The sequence below is a fragment of the Ictalurus punctatus genome, chromosome 3 (assembly GCF_001660625.3).
Source record: "Ictalurus punctatus breed USDA103 chromosome 3, Coco_2.0, whole genome shotgun sequence".
NCBI classification, from domain to species: domain Eukaryota; kingdom Metazoa; phylum Chordata; class Actinopteri; order Siluriformes; family Ictaluridae; genus Ictalurus; species Ictalurus punctatus.
In genome coordinates, this window is record NC_030418.2 from 12,128,361 (window position 1) to 12,156,244 (window position 27,884).

General features: G+C 40.2%; 1 protein-coding gene across 1 annotated transcript in view; it reads left to right on the plus strand.

Annotated features, from left to right (window-relative positions):
- The first annotated feature begins 13,578 nt into the window (after window positions 1-13,578).
- LOC108263481 (EMAP like 4) overlaps window positions 13,579-27,884 on the plus strand; it is a 109,769-nt gene continuing 95,463 nt past the window's right edge. Inside the window, exon 1 of the mRNA XM_017464301.3 lies at window positions 13,579-14,062. Coding sequence (XP_017319790.1) covers window positions 14,038-14,062 — 25 coding nt within the window. The 5' untranslated portion in view covers window positions 13,579-14,037. The remainder of the gene's footprint in view (window positions 14,063-27,884) is intronic.

Genomic DNA, 27,884 nt, shown 5'->3' on the forward strand with positions numbered 1-27,884 from the left:
GGGTAAGAGGAGGGAATTAGCATGGGCTTCCCACTTGATCATGTCTCAACACACATTGCAGAATGTCCCATTTCCTGCAGTATGAATTACAGGGATGAACTACACACTCCAGTGATGATAATGATGATGATGATGATGATGATGATGATGATGATATTGGTAGTGCCTGTGTTCCACATTAAAAAGTTGAACCTCAATATTTCTGGTGACTCCTGGTAAGAGCGTCCACCTGACCATTATCATCATCACTCATCCTCAGGCAATTGCGGAAGTTGTCACAGGCCCCAGATAAGAGGAGGATTCGGCTATATCTCATATATAAAAATATAGCTAAGTAAAACGCTGCAACGTGGTAGCGCAACAGAGCATGTGAGCGAAGTGGAGCATTGTGCCAGTCCAATATGCTGCTCTATGCGCATGTGCGTCGTTCATACTTGTTTCTTGTTTGTAATATACTTGTATACTCGTTTCTGTTTGTAATACATTGCTTGAATAAATACCTCAATTACAGTTGTTGAGATAATAATTATGATATTTGTGGGTGACATTCAGTTACAGGCTGTGCCTTGTAATAATTTTATCAATATATTTAAATATATTAATTTAAATTGATTAATTCAACCAGGGGCATTAGCTGGACTGTTAATCATCTGGGGCTGAGCCCAGATTCTATAAAGTGGATATTGTACAAACATTACATACATACATTAAGTTGTCACAATCATATCTTTAAGTAGACCCCCTGTGTCAGGCATCCCTGGTTTGTGCCAGGCAAATTGATATTTTCTGAGGTGCAGAGTAATAGCTGATTGGGTGGTCAGTTATGGCCAGGATTTTGTTTAAAGTATTGTATAAATGTATAAATTATGTCCTTTTTTGAAACCTTACAGGGAGAGAGAGAGGGGGCCACATCATGCTCACTGACTTTGAAGGTCACCAGACACCCGTGCTGCCAAGATGTTTACATTTCTGAGCTGATAGAAGAGGGAGCAGCTCTAGGGCTGGAGAGCTGCTGGTGCATGTCATCTTTTAAGCAGATGTAGGAATGCCTCAACCTATCCCCCCACCCCACACTGTCTCAGACAATTTAGACTTCTAGATTTGTTTGTTTGTTGACATATTTCAATTTCATTTTTCCTTCTGTGTACTCTTTACTTAAAAAAATAATTTTAAATAAATAAATGCTTAAAAATGTAAATACATTTTGCAAGATATTTCTTGGTGTTTTGTCCTGATTCATTTTTAACTGCCCAAGAATCCTTACATCTTTTATGTTGCTCACGTTAATTTTCTCAATGCTGCCTTCTGGATGTTCAATATAAAACACACTCCCATGGTAAATTGTGATTTCATGTGGTATACTTTCACTATGAAAGCATGACATAATAAAACAGGCTGATGAGTTAAAAGATAATAGTATCATTTTAGAATCACTAGCTAGATCACTGTCATCTTTTCAATTAAATACACTAATTAACTAGGCTCCCATACTGGCAAATATGAAATCCGCATTAACCTGTCTTCTCAAACTTTTCATATGTATCATAATCTGATTATGTATCATAATCTGATACTTATAGTATAGAGAGGTTAGTTACAGTCCTGAAGGTCTGGGGTCCAGAATAATGACATACCACCTCAAACACACCTGATTAGCAGGTTTAGTATGTGTCATAGTAGGGAAATCAGCAAAGGGAGCTAGAGTACAAGAAGTACAGCTGATGACATGTTAGTTAGACAGATCCAGTGTGTGCAAGGAGGTTTTTAAAGCCAATAACGGGTAAAAAAAAAAAAGGTTCTTGGGACTTTCAGGCAGGCGCCAAATGACTCCTACACCCTCAGGCATATTGCAAGGCCGTACAGCAAATGGAATAGTTTATCCATCCGTAACACACTCCTTACAGTGAGGTCAGTCACCTCACACTTCAAGGATTAACCCAAAGTGCACCTACACACAGCACATAGATAAACTCTCTATTCTAATATACATATTGCACCCGGTGCTCTAAACCTAGACCTTGAACTAGCTTTGATGACTTCCATATCTCCTGCACGTCCTCTGTGACATTCCATTTACATTACTCGGTTTTCTGACAGTTGCTCTTTTGATCAAATCACATCTTTAACTTATGAGTAGACTAACTCATTTTCTTCATGTGTCAGTGCCTATCCTGGTGGACTGTACAGCACAGCTGGAACTGATTTATCACAAGAAATCTACGCATTCGTTTATGTTTTGAATCTACATTTTTCAGATTATCACTGAAGTTTGATCAGACTGAGTGGGTGGATCAACAACAGCAGTAGAGGATGACAAACTTAGAAGGTCTGAGAGGGATAGATATCAAAACAGATGAGAAAGAAGGCCACATTGTGCAATTTAAATGCTCTCTCTCTCAGTACAGAATCTTACATCTGCAATTTAGTCTTTTTAATATATATATATATATATATATATATATATATATATATATATATATATATATATATATATATATATATATATATATATATATAAATCTTATTTATAAATGAATTTTTTAGACTTGGTGGCATAGTGTAATGTAGAAATAATGTATGTTTTGTGTTCTTCTATACAAATAAGTATTTTTTACAAGTATAATTTGGTACAAATTTGATTTCATTAGAAATTTACAAATTTCATATTTATAAAATCACCAGCAACTTAAATGAAAGGTAAAATCTAAGAAATATTTACATGAATTTCAGAATTTCTTAGTATTCATTATGTCCCCCAGTGTGCACTCAAGCTTGCATGGACTCCACTAGTTTGATTTGTGTTATATCAAATCCACTGGAGTATTATCTGAATCTTTATTGGAATGGATAAGAATCAAGGACTTATATGAACTTTTGTACAAAGCAGTTAACATGGTCAGTATCATAAATCTACTTACATTTAAATAGGGAACTAGAAATAGTGCATAATCATGATTGTTAAATATTCAAGATATTGAACATTTACTTCTTTGTTTTAAATATTTCAAAACCAATAAAACCAACTTTAATGGGGAAAAAATCCAGATTTATATATATATATATATATATATATATATATATATATATATATATATATATATATATATATATATATGTATGTATATTTCTATATACTGTATATAGAACACAGAAGACAGAATACAGCCCAACATTGACGTTTATTCAATCCTCCATTAAGTGTCTCTTTCCTGCCATCCAGTGGTAGCTTCAACACACTTAGTTTTGTTTTAATCTCTCCATCTTCACTGCTCTGGTTTCTTTCACATCAAGAGTGGTTGAAGCAGAAAAGGAAGGTGCTGGTTTTGGTATGTTCCACTGTATGCCTGCATTAAATATTTAGATGATTAATGTATATATCAGAGATCAGAATCTTGGGCACTGTAGAGTCACCCAAATTCTTTGTGTCCTGTTATATTATCATGCCAGAGGGTTCGGAATGCCTGTTATTTTTATATTTTTTTTTACAGGTGAAGAGGATATTAATTTTTAGATATTCAGAGGATGGTATTAGCAAAGGAGGTGCTTGGTATAGTTACATTCAGGGAGTTAGGTGGAACAGAGTGTTGCTGATCTCTGTTTTTCATCTCTCATCTTCTACTCTGATCTCTTTGCTTCACCAAAACCTATTGCTATGTCTGACCCAGCCACTTGTGCAGAAAGATTTCCTCCTTTATCTCAATGATCTTTACATATGCCAAAATTTTAGCTCTTTAAATGCAGATAGTTAGGTGATCAAAGTAGAGCAATATACTTATTTAATGTTCAACAAAATATTAAGCTCACAGTTACACAGACACTGATAAGACTCAGGCATCTTATACATTTAAGTGGAAAAAGTTACATATGCTTTATTTATAGCAACAAGACATTTGGTGTGTGTTATTCTTCACAATTCATTATTACAATTAACAAAACTGTCGATTCATGTTTGGTACAATAGAGGTTCTCAAAATTTTTGCAGCCAAGGTGTAAAAATCCAAGACCCAATCTTGAGTACTACACAGATTTATTTTATGAATTATTCAAATATTAGACACAGTAAGCAAATGCATAGACTCATATATATTTGTTGAAGTAATTAATGTTTTTCGTTTCTTAACATTCCCAGTTACAGTGTTAAAATGTAGATTCAAAATATTTTCATTATATTAGTTTGACTTAAATGGCAGTTCAATTCACATTGCGGTTATTTATACTGGTTTTCACATTATTGATCATTGGATGAAACCCATTCTATTCAAGTGATCAATTTGAGTTATAGCTATAAGAATATACAGTCGTGTGAAAAAATAAGTACACCCCATGGAAATTGTTGGCTTTTTTGGCATATTTGGACAAGCAAATATTTTATCTTCTTTGAAACTGTGCCTATTAATAAAGTTGATACATTCTATCAAATGATACATTAACTTGACATTTTGTAGTAATTTTCACAATTTAAATTAACAAAAAAACATCAATCACATGGAAAAGTAAGTAGACTCCTATATTTGTCATACCTTCAAATCCGTAAAATTAGAATCAGGTGTTCAGGATTGGGTGTCAGTGATTAGAACCTGCTTAGGGAGTGCAGGTGGAATCTGTCTTATTTATACATCTCTCATATCTAGTGTCTGCTGTTCCCTTTGCTATTAGGTATATCAACTTCATTAATAGGCACTGTTTCAAAGATGATCAAATGTTTGCTAGTCCAAATATGTCAAAAAAAAGCCAACAATTTTCATGGGGTGTACTTATTTTTTCACATGACTGCAATAATGACTACAACAATTATTACAACTTACAGAAGATAACACAGACCCCCTTGCAATGTTATTGTATGAATCCCTGGAACCTATTGAGAACCATGGTGTTAAGTTATCAATAATCATATAATTAAAATTATATAATAATTTGCAAACTGCTTTTTATTGTGATATACAGTAAATACTATATGTTCACCCTTTGCCTTCATAACATCTATGCAAAGCATGGATCCTCTCAGTTGTGAACTTTTGATTTTGTTCATTGAAGAACCATTCAGGATACAGACATTTGCCTTCAACTTTAGAGGCTTCAATGTTGATAAAGTACTACAGTGGTGAAAGTGATGGCAGTGGGTTAACTATTTAAAGCACGTACATTTACAGAATAGGCTGACGGGTAAAACGTCTCCATGGCTGGGCCTCTTGTGTCCCCCAGCTCCTCCAGCTCTCCTCAAAGGCTCTCACCACCTTTGCTGTAATTTAGACTCTCTCCATCAACACATCCTTAATGACTCCATCCTGCTTCGCACTCGCTTATCTGCCCTCCATCTCTCCATCCACTAATGTGGCTCTCTCAGCAGGCATGGCATATGAGTGGGAGAATGGAATAACAGAGAGAGAGAGAGAGAGAGAGAGAGAGGAAGAGTGGAAGATGGCCCTATATGACTGTTCCATGTGTGTTTGTTTAGCAGTGAGCGAGACTGCAAGTGTATTTAGAGAAAAGTCTGACTTGGGGGCATTAGGGGCTGGGAATCTGTCTGTAAAAGGTATGCAAATCCCTGCTCCAAACTTTCTTCATTTAACTAATTAGTTAACTAACAAGCCTTAAATGGATTCAGCTGAGTGAGTTAAAGGAAGGAAAACACCAAAAGTGGTACCACTTCGGCAAAGTATTGAGTCAGAAACAGCATGTAAATGATGGGAATAGTATCTCTGGCCCCCATAAATGTTCAGAACACTTGTGTACACACACACACACACACACACACACACACACACACACACAGTTTTTCTGTCCTGGTCCCACATAGCTGTAATGCATTTATACATACCTTTAATATATGGGCCCTGAAAACTGCTGTCTGCTCAAGTTATCATTGAACTGTGCAAACTGATATAAAGTGACATTCAGCTCTAACCTAAGTCTATGCGTGTCTGTGTGTGCTTCCATGTGTGTGGCAATCTTTGGTAATGAAAAAGCTTCCCTCACCCTCCCCATCTCCCCACGGTACAACACGCTGTGCGCAAACTGATCCTAATCTCTTCCCACCTGCACACTGCACTTACAACCCAGTCAAGAATGCCAGTGTAATGAGGTTATGAAAACATAGCTAATGACCACAACGTCCGTGGAGACTCCTCCTTCAGCACCTCCACACAACTGGCTGCCACGTCCACATCCATGTAATTACCATCAGCATCATCACCAATGTTATGATGGCGTGTCAGTAATTAGCTATCAATGTGGTTTGAGAAGTTGTGAAGGAAATAACAGTTGTTTTTACAAGAATGGCTTTGTATAATTGGAGGCTCAGTGAGAGCCCTATATTTGAAGTAATGCGGGGTATATTATGGGGGGAATGAATACAAAAAGTTTCTGAACACTAGAGTAATACACATGTTTAGTATATTTATTTTTACTGCATTGTACCTTCTAAAACATTTGATTCCTGATTACTGCTAGCTAACTAGTGATGTCTTTGTAGTAATTGAAATAAGGCCTAGTAGTTAATTTCAAGTAGGTAATTACTTAACTTTAAGGGAAGACACCTTCAAGTTCGCTATTCACTATTTACTGCATCTGTAGAATGTGCATGATTACCACAAACATTATTTAATAACATGCTTTCCTGAGGTGAGAAAAGAACAGAAAAACATGTTTACTTGAAATTCACATATAATGAAATCGGTTATAGAAATGTTTATGCAAAGGAGGTATTATCTGCTAAATGCTTTCATGGTTTCCTCTACCAATTTACACTGAATACTGAATATGCTCTAAGGGCTGTATACCATGTTGGCTTACACACACTTAAGTTAATTTTTTGGACTCCACATTCAGATCATTAAAACGATCAGCATGTATTTCATGCCTCTGAAATTGCCAGAGTAGAGGTGTCTGAGATGGGGTTTTTCAATAGTGCCTGGACCACCTTTAAATATAAAAACACTTGCCTGTAAGACCCAGAAATAGATAGAAAATGTTTTTTTTCTTTACTGTCAACTGTATGTACTGTCAACATACAGTTAAGGCCAAAGGTTTGCATACACTTTGGCTGTAGACATTCAAACTCAATTTTTATTATTTTTTTTCACAACTCCACACATGTATTGTTACTATACATTTCCTGTGTTAAGTCAGTTAGGATACTTTACTTCCATAACAGCTCATTTCAAAATAATAGATGAGACAAATTTGATTTACAATAGGAAAGAAAGTTTGCATACACTTTGTTAGTATTTGGTGAGTATTTGAATTGAACATTGTATTTGTTTGAACTTGAATCAAAACACTTTGGATAGCTTTTTACAATACTTTACTGGGATTTTTGCCCGTCCCACCGTAAAGTTGGATAAAACTACATTACTAAGATATTTCTTGCTAGGATATAACAGTTGACTTATTCGTTTTGGGTTTTCTGTTCTTTTTCTGCATTATTTATTTCCTTTTTTTTTAATTAATCCTATGTTCTTTCTTTTGTTTTCTACAGTACAATACATGTCCGTACATGTGTGCATCATTGGAGACTACAACTAGAAATAAAATTTTTTATGAATAAAAAATTTCTTTTATATTTAAAAAAAAAATTTTTATAAAATTTTTTTATGTATACTTCTTCATATGTTATGTTCCTAACCTGTACTCAAGAGATACAGAGTCTAGCCTATCTAAAGTTTAATAACAGGTTAAAAGTTTTAAATGTTTTAGCTGGAACATGGTTACAATGTTAACAGTTCTGTATAAGAACATTTTTCAATTTGAAGGAATGAGCAGCACTCCCAACAAATGTAACATGTAACATTAAATTAAATATATAAAGTAAATGTCGTCATAGTAATGTAATATATGTCTGTAAGAGAAATCTGTAAGAGGAAATTACAGGCATAAGCTTTATCACAAGATTAAGGTTAAGTGTTTAACTAAGTGTAGAGCCAAATATTTTATACACATATAATACTTAATGTATAACTTTATTTGCTTCAAGCTCTTCTGAAGTGCTTCAAAACCAGCTGCGCGTCTCTTTAAAGTCCTTTCAACAGTTTCACCCTGAGTATGTGGAATGCATATGATAGGTTACACTGACCTCTAGTGGCTATTGTGTGAATTTAATACACACTCATATACACACAGACTGAACTGATGAACACTGTATCATAGATTACTTCAGCTGTGTCTCTATTTGAGATGTATACAAATAAAAAATAATAATTAATGAGTTCATTACCTAATTAAGTCATTCATTCATTTTCCTTCTGCTTTTCCTGAGAATGTTAGTCCAGATACCCCTGTCCTCAGCCATGTTCCCATGCCAACTTCAAGATATAATCTTTTCAGTGGGTCCTGGGTCTGCCCTGGGGTTTCTGTCCAGTGGGATCTGCCTGATACAGCTTTACAGTCAGGAGCTGACCAGGGGGCATCCTAGTAAGGTTCCCCAATCACCTCAACTCGCTTCTCTCAGTCAAACAAGCAGTGACTCAATTCAATTCAATTACATTTTATTTATACTGTCTAGCACTTTTAACAATGGACATTGTCACAAAGCAGCTAATGAGCAAGCCAGAGGTGATGGTGGCAAGGGAAAACTCCCTGAGATGATAAGAGGAAGAAACCTCATCTGAGTGACACCACATAGTGTGATTATAAATAATTCCCTTCCATAACTGTATACTACAGTCAATTAGTGCTAAGTGTGTTAACCGGAACTTAAGTATGAGTATCAGCAGAGTTTTTAAAGTCTAGCGTAACAAACTAAAGTTATTAAATGTTCAGTAATGGATACTTGTGTGTTAACTGTTCTTAGCAATTGCAGTCTTTGGGCTATCCAAGGAAGAACACCCACAGTCATCTTTAGGGTGTCTAATCTGAGGCTCTCCCAGATTGTCATGACCATCACCCTAGCATGGGGAGTAAGCCCAGCAACTCTATGGAGGAACCTAATTTCCACCACCTGCACTAGCAACCTTATTCTTTCAGTCACCCATATCTCATGATCATAGGTGAGGATAGGTTCACAGATTAACCATTTAAGAGAGAATTTCATCCACTGACTGAGCTCCTGCTTCACCACCACAGACCAGAACAGCGACCGTAACCCTGCTGATCTGCTTAGTTTGTCACAAATTAAAAATGTGATAATGTTTGTATTTAATAAACACTAGTTAAGGAGAGTGTAATGATGTTGTAATTAAGTATAAAATGCATTTGAATGAAAACATTACAATTTTGGTGAATTGTTTGCAGTTTAAGAAGGTGGACTGGCTAGGAAATAAAAATACCACTCTAATGTTAATCAGATTAATCTCTAATAATTTAATCATGAGCATGATTCAGTGTGAGACATTTAATGTGTGATAGCAGATAATAAGGGTCATTATGATCTCATTAGAAAGTGAAAGGATAACCAGTTCTGAGCAGCAGAAGGACCATAGTCTTGCCTTCTCAGGCCCCGGACTACAACCCAGAAAAATACAAATTGCCCTTGTCCTACTTTCTCCCCTTCCTGATCCTCCATGAGAGAAGATGAAGAAGTGCTTTGTCTGTTTGATTGTGCATTTGGCAGAGCAGAGTTGCTGAACCAAGAGGTCATCCACTGCCAGGAAGTCAGAGAGAGGCTGAGACAGGATGGTCTAGCAGTGAAGCCATATGCTGACAATACAGTTTTTTCTGCAGTGACACACGCACACACATATGGATGAAAAACCACCCTGATGACCTGAAACTCACTATTGGGAACAGTCTTGTGTGTGTGTCGGCTCAATGGGGCCACTCAGGCCATTACAATGCTCCCTTACACTTTCAGAAATGCTAAGCAGCCATATTACAAGCAGAACTCTTAGTTTCGCATAGTCCCTGCACAGACCATGCCTGTATGGCAAACACAATAGGCCCAAGCTTTGGCATTTTACTGCCTCCAAAAAACACTGCCTTGTCTTCTTCTGTGTATTATACAAGGCTGTAATTGCAGGGCACACATAGTGGTGTTTTTCTCATTATGGCTTCCACTGTCTTAGAAACTGCTGTAGGAAAGCCAATAGCAACTCCTATCTGCTCGCAGAGAATAAAATACTGTGAAGAATTTCCTTAAATTTGGACAAAATGACTCAATAAATTTCTTGGTTAATCCAAATGTGGAATTTGCAGCAGATTTACCAATGCCCATTTCTTGCACCCACCACTGCACGGATCAACCCCAACTTCCATCAGACAACACCTGTAGCACAGATGTCCTCCAGCAGCATAGATGAGTGTTGCTATTCTTTTCAAGTCCATGCATAGCCCATTTAGTGTAAAACTACATTGGTTTCATGACATTCTAAAATAAACTGGTCAAAATTTAAATGATATATCTGCCAACCATGAGATATACTGATTTTTTTTTTTTTTTTTTCCATAGTCAAAGTTCTGGAGCGTTTTCAGAGATTCAGAGTATTCATTTACATTTAGCAAACATTTTTATCCACATCTCTGTACAGCAAAGAGGGGACATAATAATACACACATTTGTACACTATGGACAACTTGGAAATGATTACAGAGCATGTCTTTTCTTGGGGGTGGGGGTGGGGGGGCAGGATTCAAACCCCCAACCCTAGAGGTGCGAGGCAAAAGTGCTAACTAAGCCATCATGCCCCCTTACAGTATATATTGTCCATACATCCATCTTCTATACCGCTTTATCCTTTTCAGGGTCACGGGGAAACCTGGAGCCTATCCCAGGAAGCATCAAGCACAAGGTGGGGTACACCCTGGACAGTATGCCAATCCATCACAGGGCACACTCACATATACATTCACACACCCATTCATACACTTTGGACATGCCAATCAGCCTACCATGCGTGTCTTTGGACTGGGGGAGGAAACCAGAGTACCTGGAGGAAACCCCCGCAGCACGGGGAAAACATGCAAACTCCGCAGACATAGAGCCACGGTGGGAATCGTGACCTTGGAGGTGTGAGATGAACGTGCTAACCACTGAGCCAAATTGAACCTAACAAATCAGTCATTCATAAATATTCCAGCAATGCAAAAATGACCACACTAAGTTGAAAATTGCTTGAAGATGAAGGAAATGTGGACCACCTAGAAATTGTAGCTTGTCAAGCTACAAGCTTCTCATGATTTAATGATGATGTTAATGAGATAATGATAAAGAGTCTTTATTAATCACATATATATTACAGCACAGTGAAATTCTTTTTTTTGCATACCCCAGCATATGAGGAAGCTGGGGTCAGAGTGCAGGGTCAGCCAAGATACAGCACCCCTGGAGCAGAGAGGGTTAAGGGACTTGCTCAAGGGTCCAACAGTGCAGCTTGGCAGCACCGGAGTTTCCGATTAGTAACCCAGAGCCTTAACCGCCAAGCCACCACTACCCCCATTTAAACTAGTAGAGTATCTAATGTCAGTCTATACAGGATTTCGCTGAGTTTTTTTTGTGTGATTATTGTGAACAAAAATGCTTGATTTTGCTGATCTGAATGCAATATGAATGTGTGTTGTGATGACTTGCAAGCTCCTCAGAATATTGCAGAGTTTGGTTAATTTTGTGTGTGTGTGTGTGTGTGTGTGTGCGTGTGTGTGTGTGTGTGTGTGTTTGAGTATGTGTCTCAGAATGCAGCTGCCTGCATCCTATGCTGCAACAAGTAGTTCTAAGTTATAATGCTAACGTTCAATTTATTAGCCACTACAGCACTGCCTACAACTCTAACATCAGGATTTCTTTTTTTATTTAAATTTAGGAAAAAGAGATCTCTATTCCACTTTGAAACAGACTTCCATTTTGTATATCTGTGCTACTCAATCTGCTTGAATTGATAATACAATCTGTGTGGAAATATACCTCAGGTAAGACCAAACAACAACATGTCTGTTTAAACTGACCATATTTTCAGGCCTGTCCATTAAAATATCTTGTCCATATCCACAAACTCAGGCACAGCTTGTATTCTTATTCCTCTGGAAAACAGACTAAAGCTATTTTAGTGGTTTTAGATATTGCTTTGTTGAACTGTGTTTGATATAGCAGGTGTGTTTTCTGTGTGGTAGGCAAACGCAGCAACGCGAATATCATTAACCAGGGATGCCAGGTTTCAGCAATATTTCCATCCCATCTTAAAAACTAGAAATTAGCCCAAATAACATCACAGCTATATTCCTCAGTCTTACCCATTGTTATGAAAGACTAAGGGAATTTGGCCTATGTGTTACCTCATATTTATACCCCTGTGAAACAGGAAGTCATGGTTGAACAATTTCCTGCTCCTAGTCACCAAGGTGTACTAAAAAATGTAAAATATCAATGGGAATATACTTCAAATATATTTTTCTCATATGAATTCATAGGGGTGCCAATAATTGTTGCACACCTATATTTAACAAAGATATTTTTTGATAAACCTGTGTTTTGTTTGTAATTGTTTGATATCCATGAGAGCAGAGTATTTTTGTGCATTTATTAGCAAAAGATCAAAAGGTTAAACAATAAAGACAATTTTTCACAGCCTTCTTTGCTCATATTTACCAAGGGTGCCAATATTAGTGGAGAGAGCTGTAGGTGCAATAATAACTAGTGTGGCCCCAAATTGCACAACATCTAGAAAGGCCAGAACTCAAAAGAACCTCAGCTCATATATGACAAATAGCAACAGTTTTCACTTCATGGCCATAAAGAACAAAACACAAGGCACTCATTGCTTGCTAGTGTGAATGTAGGGTAAATTACTTTTCATTGTTTGTTTTGTAAAGTTTTTGCTATTTCTTTATTTATATGAATTCATTATATTTCTAAACATATCATGGCAGCTTAGTGGTAGAATTATTGAATTTAATGATTATGAATATTGTACTTATCATGCATAATTAATTAAGTCAATACAATATTCAAGACAACCATAGACTCTCTAAAATGTTTAATTCAAATAAGACTTTATTGTTTTTTTATTACATAAAGATTATTATTATTAATATTATTATTATTATTATTATTATTATTATTATTATTATTATTGTTGTTGTTGTTGTTGTTGTTGTTGTTGTTTACTTTCCCCTTACTGACAGGTGGGGTGGTCTCACCGGAAACTATCGTGCAGCATAGTCTAGTCTAGCATAATTATTTCACATTGAATGTAAACTGGATTTCCACTATTTATTTAGCAGGCTAACATTCTGCTCTAGCTTGGCATTTCAAAACCAAAATGAAAATCATCATATAAAATATGTGATATTTATTTACTCTGGAAAAATGAAACGTATTCTCTCATGACCGGTACTTTCCTAATTCGTGCTTTCCTACAGCCATGCCGGCGACACTGAAATCCCACTCCAAAACTAAAACCCGGCTAAATGCGAAATGTGAGAAATGTCAGAGGGGACGCAGCACAGTCTCACACACCGCAATCTTACATTACACACGACGTGACACAAAACAGAGCCGCTACACACTGAGCCCAATATGCGGGTTCCAGCGAATCACAGCCACACGGGGCGTGGTCGATACAAAATGGGCGGGGACTCGAGCAAGCGGCTAAATCGAAGAGTGGGCGGGTCGTGACAGTTAAAAGGCGGGGTTTTCTACTTGACAGACATAACACAGGAGCCCCTGTAACCAACCAGTCACCTCTATATTGGATTTCACCGTTAAAATATTCCGGTAAAGCAGGCCGTGTTGGCGGAACTCGAGGTGTGTGTGGTAGCGAGAGCTGAACAGCGAGCTCGAGGGGAAGCTCCGCCAAAGCGGGCGGAGTCGGAAACGCGGAAAGCTCGAAGCCGTGCGCCTGAGATCCGGAGGAGCTGCGCGCTGCGCTCGGGAGCTCTCAGCGGAGCTGCCGTGATCCCTTGGCCTTTTCCACATTGGAGCATCGCCGCCTCTTGGTTAACTCTTTTCCCAATTAAGCTCAAGCCATCTGGAGAACACGTATTCAGTGTAATACCCCCTCTCCTCCCCTGCGCCAGGTTCTCCAGGCCCCATCCCTTTCTTTTCCAAAACCGGACTCCCAAAACCAGAAAGCCGTCCTCTCCGGGAATCTTTTGCTTTTATATCCTCTGAAAATGGACGGTTTCGCCTGCAGTTTAGGTGAGTGCTATCACTGGCCTGAGACATGCTGTGGCTTTTGTGCCTACTATTAATAGCAATGCTTTGCTGTAGCAGCAGGCTGAATTCAGAGCCGCAGTGCTAAAGTGAAAAGCATAGCTTGTGTACATTACAGCATGCATAATGTGTGTTTGTGTGTGTGTATACACACATCAAGTACACACACAGCAACCGTATATTTTATATTGGTGGCATGTCATTTGCGGTCTAAGCAGCGTTTCAATGTCGCGGGTGGTCGAGTTTGTTTTAGACGTGTGTTTTCTTTGCTTTGTGGCTCTGACAAGGCTGGAGGATGAGCAGAGTTGTGTACAGCGTGGCTCCGTGCTGCAGTTCAGACAGACACATAAACACAATGACAGCGCGATTTATTTTGCGACGTGCTGCAGGCACAAGGTGCGGGGCAGACCTGCACGAGGAAGTCGAGCTCGAGGGAGATTTGCGGCTCATTTGTTTACCACTATGCAGCAGTCTAGACTTGGGTTATTTCCATAGTAGATACGCTTCATGAGGAAGGTGTGGTGTGTTTTGATATGATGTGACAGTCACTTTAAATGACGGGTGTCAGATGCGCTGAGCGGGACAAGAATAACTGACCACGACATTTACTAATTACACACATTAATTATGTAAAGTATTGTTACTCTCAAAGCCTCCTTATGTTTTTAGCCGATATATACATTATTGACCGTAGCCGCCATTGTATCGACAGGAAGCATGGTGTGTGTGTGTGTGTGTGTGTGTGTGTGTGTGTGTGTGTGTGTGTGTGTTAATGGTGGGAATGTCCAGGGATTGTGGATGTAAATATCACCGATACAGTGTAACGGTCAATGCGCAATTTCATCTCAGCCTGTTGCTTAGTAACGGCCTGCGCGTAGCGACGGTTGATGCTATGGATAGCACCCAAATCTCAAACTAGCTTACTAAAGAGGGTGATGATATCGTACTGAGATATTACTGTACTAGCTCATTAACTAGTGCACACGGTAGCATGGAACCGGAGGGTGGATTCAGGTACATTACTTCAGGGGTTCTGAAACATAGTGCTGGAATTGACAACCCACTGTTATCAAAGCAAAGCATTCATTATTGAACAATCTGTTGTCATTTTTGTTTTGGATTGCTGTTTTATTTATTTATTTATTTTTACATTTCTTGTACAGTTTTATTCAGTGTAGGTTAGAACACATTGGTCATATTGGTATAAGAATAAACCTTACTTACTTACCTATGGTTTTTAGACTGTTGACTCGAACCTCAGTAACTCATATGCGTAGGCCTATACATTAGGGCTGGGTATTGTGAGCAATCTAATAATTCGATTCTTATTTATATGGTTTCGATTCGATTCAATATTGATTAGTTATCAATATGTCATTTAAAATGTTTTGCAGACATGGAATCCATGTTTTAATATAAATGCTGGTAACTGAAACCCTCCTACTTGGCTTTATTACTGAAATACACTTTAACAATGGGGCCCACTCAATTATGTGTCATTACTTTTTACTTTGAGTAACAAACATTGTAACAAGAAATCTAAATATGTACATACAATGCACACAAAGTATGCACAAATTGCACACGGCATATTACTGTAAAAGAATAAAAACAGTGTACATGTGCAAGGGTGAAACTCATTAATAGCTTGAAACGTCTGGCTTACGCATGTAACCCTGTTCCCTGAGAAGGGAACGAGACGTTGTGTTTAGCATAACGCTATGAGAGCGCCTCTCGTGCATGACTGGCATCTGAAGCTTGTGTAAAATCATGCCTATTTATAGGCCTGCCATGATCAGGTGACGTGGCAATTAAGCGCGTCGTGTGATATAAATATGGCACCTGTGAACTGCGCCATCAGCCGCTATTATCTGAAGCGAAGACGCAATTCACAGGCCTGCCCTGGTATGACAAAGCTACCCAACGTCTCGTTCCCTTCTCAGGGAACAGGGTTACATGCGTAACCCAGACTTTCCCTTTCAAAGGGAACTTCGACGTTGCGTTTAGCATAACGCTATTGGAATGAGACTACCCACTCCGTCACACCGAGGGTACGGCCTGTTCAAAAAGACCCAAGCCCGAGGGTCACTGCAAAACACTCGAGCCCGGCATGGAATGAACATCCAGGCTGTAATAACGAATGAATGTGTGTGGCGTAGACCACCCTGCAGCAGCACACGCATCCTGTAAGGATATGCCTTTGGACAAAGCCTTTGCGGAGGGGACTGCCCAACTGGAATGAGCCCTTATGCCCAGAGGTGTAGCGAGACAGTGTGCCTCATAAGCAATAGAGATTGCTTCCACTTTCCAATTAGAGATGCGCTGCTTTGACACAGCATCACTTCTACTGTTGCTGTCAAAGCAGACCAACAGCTGCTCCATCTTACGCCACTGGCCGGAGCGGTGGATGTAAGTACAAAGAGCCCTTACTGGACACAGCAGGCGCATTCTCTCTTGTTCCGGTGTGGGGAATGGAGGAGGGCAGAAAGCCTGCAACACCACAGGGTGGGCAGCCGATGTAGGCACTTTAGGAATATAATCTGGCATAGGATACAGGAAGGCCTTGGGTAATCCAGGGGCAAAGTCAAGGCATGAAGGGGCAACAGAGAGAGCTTGTAGATCTCCTACTCACCTGAGAAATGTCAGGGCCAGCAGAAGAGCTACCTTTAGAGTCAGGCTCAAATGGGGCCCCTGACAGACCTTCGAGGACCACAGAAAGGTCCCAGGAAGGTATGCGTGGCCTGCAGATTGGCCTCCGCCACCTGACACCACGCATGAACCTTGAAGTTAGAGGATGTTGCCCCTCAGAGGCTCCATCAACAGGGGCATGGCTGGCTGAAAGGGCGGCCACATAAACCTGATTGTAGAAGGAGCCTACCCTGCTGAGAAACGTTCTTGTAAGGACTCCAGGACTGTAGCTGTTGTGCAGTTCACTGGGTCTATAGTGGATCCCTGCGGATGGGAATCTCCCAAGGAGTGCTATCTAGCAGGGATATTATCTCTGAGAACCATGTTTGAGCTGGCCAATAAGGTGCTACTAGCATCAGACATAGACTGTCTTGGCGAACTCTTGCTAGAAATTGTGGGAGCAGAGCGATTGGGGAAAACAGCGTACAGATGGGACCTCAGTCACATGTGCACCATGGCGTCCAGCCCTAATTGTGCGGGAGGAGTGAGGGCGAACCACAGCGGGCTGTGTGTTGTCTCCTCGGGGGCGAACACATGCAGTCCCGCTTGGCCAAACCTCGTCATACGGACTCCACCACTTGTGGATGGAGCCACCAATTCCTGGGCCTCAGCCCCTGCCTCAACAGGATGTCTGACCCATATTCTCAGAATGTACATTGCACTGACTGACAAACTTCCCTTCTGCCCAGAGATGAATTAGTTGTGCCTGCCTGAACAGGGGGCACGGACACAATCCTCCCTGGTGGTCAACATATGAGACCACCGGTGTTTTGTCTGTAAACACATGGTGACCGCTCAATTGAGGAAGAAGGAATTTCAGTGCTAGAAATATGTCCCACATTTCTAGGCAATTTATATGCCGTTCCAGATGAGGGTCGCACCAGAGACCGTGAGCTGGACAACTGTCTAAGATCGCGCTCCAGCCCGAGAGAGAGGTGTCTGTCATTACCGTCTTGTGCTAAGGAGACAACCCTAGAGTGTGACCCAAGGCTAGAAACCAGGAACACTCAAATTCTTAGAGCACGTAGGCATCACTGCGTGACACTGATTATTCTCAGTGGTTTTGTCCTTGGACGAAACCCCCAACTGCTCAGCCACCACTGAACGGTCTCCTGTGCAATAGGCCCATAAGCGCCAATAGTCTCCCAAGATCCAGCTTTATCTTGCTCAGTGTTGATAGGATTGACCCTACGCATGTTGGGGATAGAAACGCCCTCATCATAGTAGAATACTTATAACCCCTAGAAAAGTTGTCCACTGCACTGGGGAAAGCATACTTTTCTGAGGTTCAACCTGAGCCCCAAGCTCTTCATGTGGTGAGAACAACATCTCGATGTTGAACCACCAGTTCCCTGGATCGCGCTAGAATTAACCTGTCGTCCACGTAGTTTAGTACACGGATGCCCTGCAGTCACAATGGAGCCAGAGTGACATCCATGGACTTTGTGAAGGTGCGAGGGGATAAAGCTTGTGATATTTCTATGTGGAAATATGCACCTTGTAGATCTATCGTCACAAACCAGTTCTCAAACTGAATCTGTGGAACGATAAGTTTGGGCGTCAGCATCTTGAACCTGTATGTCCGAAGAGTACAGTTCAGATGACGCAAATCATAAATTGGCCGCATACTCCTATTTTTTGCGGACCTGGAAATGACGGCTATAAAAACCTCCCTCCCTCAGGGAACGGGGTACATGTTCTGTGGCCACTTTGTCCAAGAGGGATCTTACTTCCTGCACTAATGTCGGGCTCTGGTCTGTGCTGACTACTGTGGTGAGCACACCTCTGAACCGGGGGGGGTCTAGCTATAAACTGGACCCGGTAAACCTTTTCTATGGTAGACAGAACCCATGGAGACACATTTGGCAGTAGTTTCCACGCTGCCTGATGGTCTTTTAGTGACGTTAACTATTCCACATTCTATTAGAGGGAAAGCATCAGATTTTCGTTGACCTGTGACAGCTCGCTGACCAGAGAACACTGAAAACTTTGGACCATTTTGGCTAGGGGAGGCCCTACAGTAGCGCTGTGGGCTAACTGCCCTAACAACCTCATGTCCCCTGATATATCCCCTTAGTAGCAGGCCGCGACTGTGGCCGCCCAGTTCCCCTGGCTGTCTGCGGGGGTTGGCGGGCTGCCATACTCGCCTTCTGGGTCTCCCTCACACTAGTGCTGGCCCGAGACAACAGGGAAGGAACTCGAGACAACAGGGAAGCCATATGTCGAGCTCACTCAGCAGGTCTGCTTGGTAGGCCTGCAACACTGACATTGTCTGCAGTGACCCACAAGCAAGACTACTACTGCATAGGCCTTGCCCACCAATGCCACGGTGGCTTGGATGGCAAAGCCAGCCCCCCTAATTACCTGCCGTCGATGGAGAGAGGTAGCTCACAAGCGCCTCCTCCACCTTCAGCATAGCTAAATAGCCATGCCGTTCATTCGCCACAATGGCCGAATAATCCAACATTGTGAGGTTATAAATACGGCTTATGCATGGTTTTCCCCCAGAAGCCTGATATTTTGTCATGCACTTCTGGAAGAAAGGGGAGTTTCTGCAGTGTGAGAGAGAGGATACAGAAACTTGGTGAGTGAATGTAGGTCAGACATGAGACTAAGCCGCACAAAACGTTATCACAGTGCTGGCCTTAGAAATACTGAAATATGCAAAGGAGCCCTCTTAACAATTTCACTGCAGCATTTTAAAATGCAATGAGGTCCAGAACCTACCTCAGATGAACCTACCTCAGAAGGCTCATCCATCCTTAATAATCACTTCAAGCAGCTCTTTATATACTGCTCTCAGTTTTTAGCACATCCTTCTGGCTCTTCAGTGTCAGAGAGGAATTATTACTATTATTTTTTTTTTTTGTGTGTGTGTGTGTGTGTGTGTGTGTGTGTGTGTGTGTGTGTGTTTTTTTTTTTTCTTTCTTTTTTCTCTCTTCCCCTTTTTGGCTTTCCATAGCAGAAGGAGGAGTCGCGATGCAAGCTCCAAAATCCAGCGGAGAGCCGAACCCAGATCTTCCGGATCCATAAGAGATCCCCCGAACCTGAGACAGCTAGCTGCCTAGGCAGCGGCCGGTCCAAAGCCGCGAGGCTCTGAAACCCAACTCGCTTCAGTTTCCGAGAAGCGCGCGAGTCATGAGCCGAGCTGCTTAATGTAGGCATTACCATGCGCAGGCTGCCATCGCATGCTACACCCCTAGACATTTCACCCAGAAAGTGTGCACTATTCCCCGTGATGAAACAGGAGCAAGCCGTAACACACTTCCTGAATTCTCTCACTCATATTTTTCTCTATCGCTCATTCCTTTTTTTTCTTCTTCTTCTTTTTTAAAGGAATAGAAAAGTTCTGAGATTTTTAGAAAAGATAGCGAGGAAATGAAGCGTCTTTTTGTTTCTTTACACAAACAACTGACATGCAGTCTTTCGCTGAAGATAATGAAGGCTGATGGTGCGGTTCACAGGTGCCATATTTATATCACGCGACGCGCTTAATTGCCACGTCACCTGATCATGGCAGGCCTATAAATAGGTTTGAGTTTACACAAGCTTCAGATGGTGGTCACGTGAGAGGTGCTCCCATATTGTTAATGCTAAACGCAACGTAGAAGTTCCCTTTGAAACCGGTTTCAAAATTCAAAACATGAAAGTTGGTGACATCTTCAGGACTAGAGGCGAACTACAGATAACATTCACATCGTCTCAGGTAAAGCATGCACATTAACATTCGATATAGTTTCGTTAAATTGAAGCTTGAGTAAAATCGGAGAATCGATATTTTTTACCCAGCTCTACTATAAATAACTTTAACTTGCACTTAATGTATTGTGTTGGTGGAAATTTCAGAAATAAAAACCTTTATGGCTGCAATAAATTGTTAAAATATTATTCTACAGGTTTCAATGATTAATCTAATGTTTCCATAGATTTATTTTCAGAGGGGGACAGCTAAAGGGGTCACTGGCTGCAAATACTCCTGCACTACCATTGAAACAATAAAAAAAAATGTAAGAAGAACATAACCCTGCACTTCTCTTATTTTGATCTTGTCTGAATCTAGACTGAAGTAATGTTCCTTTACTGATGATATGATATCCCAAATAAGTTTGTGAGCCTTCTAGACTTTAATCACATGCCAAGATCAAGGTCACCATGAACCAGGGTTCAGGCGTACTTGATTGACAACTTGTCGAAACCTATCATTGTGCTGTGCAAACATACCTGGCACATGTTATGCAAGGTAGTAAGAGATTATCAAAGCACAAGCCTCATAAATGTATAGTTTTAGGGTGCCATGTAGTGATGGGAGGTTTGTGTGACCTCATGTGCTGTTTCTAACTTGGTAGAGGAAAACTCCATGAAAAGTTGTTGTATTTGTGGCCATGGGCTTGCAGTACGCAGATGCCTTGGCTCCTTTAAGGCTGGTTTCTGTTGTGTGCTAATATAGCTTTTATTGTTTTTCATGGTAGTTTCTAACTTTGTTTTCCTGAATGTGGCATGCTTTTGTTAGTGCACTTTGCTTATCTTCAAATAGAGATGGCCATGAGAACTAATGAATGATGGGACTGATCAAACATGTCAGCACAATAACTGAATGTTAGTTGAATTCTTCTTTCCCGTCTTTAAAAAAGCATTTTACATCAAGTGCATTCTAGTATCAAACAGCAAAACATGAATGCTTCCAGGAAGAAAAGCCATGTTTTGAATTTATTTTATGGATAACATTTATTGTACAGTGGGGCGGGGGCGCATGGTGGCTTAGTGATTACCAGGTTTGCCTCGCACCTCCGGGGTTGGGGGTTTGAATCCCATCTCCGCTCTGTGTGCATGGAGTTTGCATGATCTTCTCGTGCTTCGGGGGTTTCCTCCGGCTACTCCGGTTTCCTCTCCCAGTCCAAAGACATGCGCTGTAATCTGATTGGCATCTCTAAATTGTCCGTACTGTGTGAATGTGTCTGTGTGTGTGTGTGATTGTACCCTGCGATGGGTTGACACCCCGTCCATGGTGTCCCCTGTGTTTTGCCCCGAGTCCCGTGGGATAGTCTCCAGGCTCCCCTGCAACCCTGTGTAAGATGAGTGGTATGGAAAATGGACGGATGGATGGGTTTATTGTACAAAGTCTTCAGAGAGTGCATTTCTATCAAACATTTTTGCTCCTTGATATGGAGATATGGGAGATACCTGAAAAATACCCTTCATGTTTTTCAGCTAAAACAGAGGTCGACCAAATGTGACTAAAATTCAATAATAAAAGCGCTGGGGAGAATGTGCTCAAAATTAAGGTTTTCTTCTTATTTTTTTATTCATAATTCTTTTTTTATTCTTAGATATGGGGTATTGATAAAGTCATAAAATTAGTCCAGAAACTAATTTTAGTGGAAAGCTGAATAAGGAATTACTTTGTCATTCAGGGCTTCTAAATAAAAGTCTGGTTTCCCATAATATCTGAAACAACTCTATTATTTAGTATGGTAGTAGGCGGTTTAAGACATAGCTTGGGTTGCCATGGTGATGCCTTCCTGTCTAGCAAGCTCATTGCATGGTTCTGGAATTGTGTGTGTGTGTGTGTGTGTGTGTGTGTGTGTGTGTGTGTGTGTGTGTGTGTGTGTGAGCGCATGCGTGCTTACAATCTTATATGAGATGGTTACATTTTTCATACATTTTGCAGTAATAAGTTCTGTTTTGCATATAAAAACAACACCTATGCCTTATGTTTATACAACATTTTGACCAAAACTTTACAGATTGGTCTGGAACATCTGAGGTAGGTTCTGGACCTCATTGCATTTTAAAATGCTGCAGTGAAATTGTTAAGAGGGCTCCTTTGCATATTTCAGTATTTCTAAGGCCAGCACTGTGATAACGTTTTGTGCGGCTTAGTCTCATGTCTGACCTACATTCACTCACCAAGTTTCTGTATCCTCTCTCTCGCTCTCTCTCTCTCTCTCTCTCTCTCTCTCTCTCTCTTGCTCATGATATACAGAGAAGCTTTCAGATCATATTCAGTTATCTATTCATGTTCCATTCCTTTTGGTGCTTGCTTCATCTGTTTGGACAGCTACCTTGATATTTGGCTTAGCCTCTGTTGCTACGTGAAAAAGCCAGGTACAGGTATTCTGCTCTGACGCACATTCGTACTAGTTCTAAGAACAGTTCTGGCACAGAAAGACCGCAAGTGTGACAGACAGGAACTTGCCGTGGTGTCATCCACACGCAACGCGAGCGTGTGTGTGTGCATGTGTGTGACATTCAGTATCCCACATCCTGCGGTTCTGTGTAAGTGGAGGAAAATGTCAAAGCTAGAGGCTAACGTTATATGAGGGTTGTTTCACCTCTACACCTCTGCAGTCGTCATATGAGTTTCATACCCTCCGTCATTTTCCTTTCTGGCTTGTAAGCACCAGTTGTCTGTGGCGTATGAATGAATGTATGAATGAACAACTTTATTTTGGATTGAATTGATACACATGAACTGTGAAGCCACAATGAGCTATGGGTCACAATAGTTTTATTTTTTGTTTTGTCCAAATGTTGTGATATGGAGAGCTCAGTCCCTGCTAGAAAAGGAAATATTTCTTAAATTCTTAACTAGCTCTTGGTCAAAAGCAAAGGAGCATATTACACTGAGTCTAATATAGCAGCCACTCTATGTTGGTCACTAGGGCGTTTCTATCTTTATTTTTTTCCCAGGTTGCCATGGTTTCCTTGGCAGCAGCAGGCTATCACAAATTGGGTAAATAAATTCATTAGCTAGCCCACTTGGCTGCACATTCCCATGTTTTTCTTGCCCAGAAACCTAATGACCAGGTGAAAAAGTGGTAGCTAATATAATGCAATAAAGCATGGCAAGGATTCATATCATGTTCTACCAAAAAAAGTTTCTACAAACAAAAAGTTGGCTAATGTTTCAGCTGTGAGATGTAATGTTCTGTCCTCACATTGCATGTAAAAGATCAGTCCCTACAGGTTTTCGCAGAGATTTTTATAATTTTTTTTGTGATTGTTGCGGCCGAAAATGCTCGATTTTGCTGCAGCTTTTTTCAAAATGTATGATGCAACTTGCAGAGTTTTTTGCGGAAACTTACTTGAATTGGCGAAATCGCAATTGCACTAAATTATCTTTCACAGTTATGTGTTTTGGTAAACGAGACCTTTCAGCTGTACTCATGTTCGATGCATGTGAACCGACGGGGGCTTTGGCTGAATGCGCGTTGTGATGACGTCATATGTTGTGATGACGTCATATGTTGTGATGATGTCACACAAACCTCACATGAACTTCTTGGTCCAAATCTGTGGAAGATCTGAAGTAATTTTGTAAAATTGCAAGCTCCTGCAAATATTGCAGAGTTTCCTTGATTTTGCATTAATTTCTGTGATCGCAAAAATGCTAAATCCTGGAGGGAGTGAAAGATATGAGTTTCGCTAGGACAGTTAAATAACAGCTTTGTGCCGCACTTTATTGTTCGCGGTTTTCTCAGTGTTTCCACATACTTGTTTGTTCTTGATGCTATTGTGCATGCTAATTTATCTGCCTAATGAAAACTGTTCCACTGTTAAGCACTGTCTCTGGAGGGCGTATGTAGTGCAGCAGGTGGTGGGATTAAAACCAGTCTCTTTTGCTGTAGTTTTGGCATGGAGGTGTGTTGCAGCACCGTGAAGTGTGTTTTTGTTTTGCAAATGCCAATAAGGAGTGTTTCTTTTATTTATTTTTTTACTTTTTCTGGTTGTTAATCCTACTTCTTTGCTGGACTACAAATAAAAAGCTAAAATCTTGGACATGAAATCTGCTTGTCCAGGGCTTCTGGGATACTGATTTGTCCACCCCTGCTACATCTTGTTTATGGATTTGTGTGTGTGTGAGTGAGAGAGAGTTATGGTTCTGCAGTGTGAGCTATGTGTCGTGACTGTTATAGTTCATACGCGTGCCTGAGTAAGATCTTTTCCCTCATGGCCACTAGCACAGCTTCACTTTTTTGTTTTCACTCCTGCTGCCCACTCCATCTTTAACACGCGACGTTAAAACCCCACGTGGCAAACTTAGTGATATAAATAGTGTCCTGTGCTCCCCCTTTAGCTAGGTGCAGTCCCCCAGTTTTGCTTCACGCTACTTACCCAAAATATATCTGTGTGTGGGCTTGTGCACATGCAGCTTTTGCATTTGAGCATCAGTGTGTATTCTTTATTACTTTGTTTGTTCATTGTTTACAGCCTTAACTGTAAAAATAAACATTACACCAGCATTTGTTAACATTTAATATTTGGTTACATGTCGCTTGCTTACAATAACTGAGACTCACTGATATTGTTGGTTTCTTCTTTTGTGATGCCTTTCCAGGCTTTTACTGCAGCCTCTGTCAGTTATTGTTTGTTTCTGGGGGTTTCTCCCTTCAGTCTCCACTTCAGGAGGTGAAATGCTGTCCAACTGGGTTAAGGACTGGGGATTGATTTGGCCAATCTAAAACCTTTCCCCCCTGATGAAGTCCGTTGTTGAGTTGGCAGTGTGTTTTGGATCATTGTCTTGCTGCATGATCAAGTTCCTCTTGATTAATTTGGATGCATTTCTCTGTAAATTGGCAGACTTCTGGTCTTCATGCTGGTTTATTCTTTTTAAAAACAAGTGCAGTCTTCACTGGTGAAACCTAGAGCTCAGACCAAGAGTAGACATTCACAGCTATTAATTCTTTGAACAATCAATCTCACAGGACACACCTGGGCAACTAGAAACACATGTCAGTCACTTGCTCCAATATTTTTGGACACTTGATAAAATGGCTGGGTTCAAACAAAAGATGTCCTGTTCTAAGTTTAACACAATTAGATGTAAATATGAGGAAATGACAGCTGAGATTCTGATCTGTCATCTCATATTCATCGTCTTCGATGTATAGTGAAAACAATAGCATTGGCCTTGCTGTTCCAATACTTTTGGAGGGAACTATAGGGCAAGTATTAATGTGATGATGTATTGGTATGAACGTATACTCTGATTAAATTTTTTTAATTTAGTCTAATTTAATCATGGCCTATTCCCACCCTCTAGTTAGGTTTGCACTAGCTGTCCTAGCTACCAACCAGGGAGGGCAAAAGCCACCATGTGCCTCCTCCATGGCATGCGAAGCCAGCTGACCGCATCTTTTTGAATTGCTGCTCATGCAACGTCAAGGGCCAGCATAAAACCCTCAGAGGAAAGTGCTATTCACCCACTTCCACATGTATGAGCTCGCAGACGCCCATGATTGGATAGTGCCGCTGTTGATTGATAGGGGAGCATAGTCAGTGCTCCCTTGAGATTCTGGCCATGGATGGCTGTGGCATCGTCAGGATTCGAACTTGTGATCTCTGTGCAATAGGGCAAACACTTTTGTTTTTTAGACAATTGGGAGCCCTAGACTTAATTAGGGAAGACTTAGAGGTTGAACAATAGTGGATTTTACCGTTACTGATACCTTACAATTAATCAACCGATAGTTTTTAAAATTGATAATGAGTGATACACAACACTCAAAGTAAATATTGCTGAACTTTATTAGAAAAATACACAGTACTGACTGTACCTTGAAAATATACTGTACTTTTATATACGTGTATGTATATGTATATAACGATTATTTAATAGATATTAAAGTAAATAAAAGATATACCCAAACTGAACCAAAAAGTAACATTCAAAATAACAAATAAAAATAGAGACTCGTCCAAAATGGAAAAAAAAAAAAAAATTCAAATAAAACAACAAAATTTGTCAGTTGTCGTGTTTATTTCGCCTCTAGATGACTGCGGACCCTTCTCAGCTGCTCCTGCAACGGGTGCAGCCGGGAAAAACTATCGGTTATCGGTGCCGATTAATCAGCAAAACCGATCTATCGGTCAACCTCTATTATCAATATCCCTGCATTCAAATCGTCAGTGAGTATTTTGATCCACATCACTCAAATGTCCCTGGTCAGTAGCAAGGTTATTATAGTTTTGCATTTTTCATTAGTTTTTATTTTTATTTAGTTTTGACTTTATGTCTTCAAATGCAGTTTAGTTTTAATTAGTTTTTAAAGCGGGTTTGCTAGTTTAGTTTAGTTTCTTTTTTTTTTCGGAAATGCTTAGTTTTAGTTTAGTTTTTATTAGTTTTAGTGTTAGTTTTAGTCTTTTGTAATATGGGTGATTTGTCAATGCTAGAGAAAGTATTGTGTAATAAAAACTCAACAAAAACATCATACAATTTTAGAAATATGTATTCAACAATAACACCAGTACATAAAATGTACATATGGGCACAAATAAGCTGACACACCCATGAAAGATGCTGTTAATCCTCTCTTGCTCCAACCATCTACACATAGGGTCAGCTTCCTCGCATCCTTAATGACTGCTTTTCATTTCTGCTTTGCCGTATCCATCTTAGCCCCAAATAAGGCTATTGACTCTTGCAGCTCGAGGTGTTTTGAACTTTGATTCGAGTAAAGTGGCGAACTTTTTGAAGGCAACTCACACAGTTGTGTAGACACCCCAGTATCAATAAACATTAACCAGCGCTTCCTCCCGCTTGTGGTGTTCCTGCGTATTTACTAACCAGCAGCTATCGGTTCGCCGGTGAAAGCACTGCTGTAGTGTTCTCTGTCCTACGGTTGTCTCCGTCATACTGCCTAGCCCTATACCGGGGTTAGCTTCTGTTTTGGGGGAGGTGGGTTTGGCGTTCTCCTTTACCTTATTAAGGTAAGCTAGGCTAGCCTCCTTGTGCGCGCTTCTCAAATTTACTTTCAAATTCATTGGATTTTTTCCCTTTAAATAAATTGTCCACTTATTTCACCACCTTCCACTCCAAGACACTTGCTTTTATCTGACACACAGTCATATTCAAAGTAATCCCAAATAAGACTCTGCTGCTTTCTTCCAACTTTCGGACCGCCACAATGCCAGTCGAGGAGCATGAACTATGCTGTGTTCAATTTAACATGGAATGTCATAATTTCCGGGTTCCCAGTTGGAAATGTCAACTATGAAAGATATTTGCTCTATAAAAGACAAAGATGAAAACTAAGAACATTTACTCTATAATTGTATTTTATTTTAGTTAGTTTTGCAAACAGACAATATTTTTGTAATGCCTTGTTTTTATTTCGAT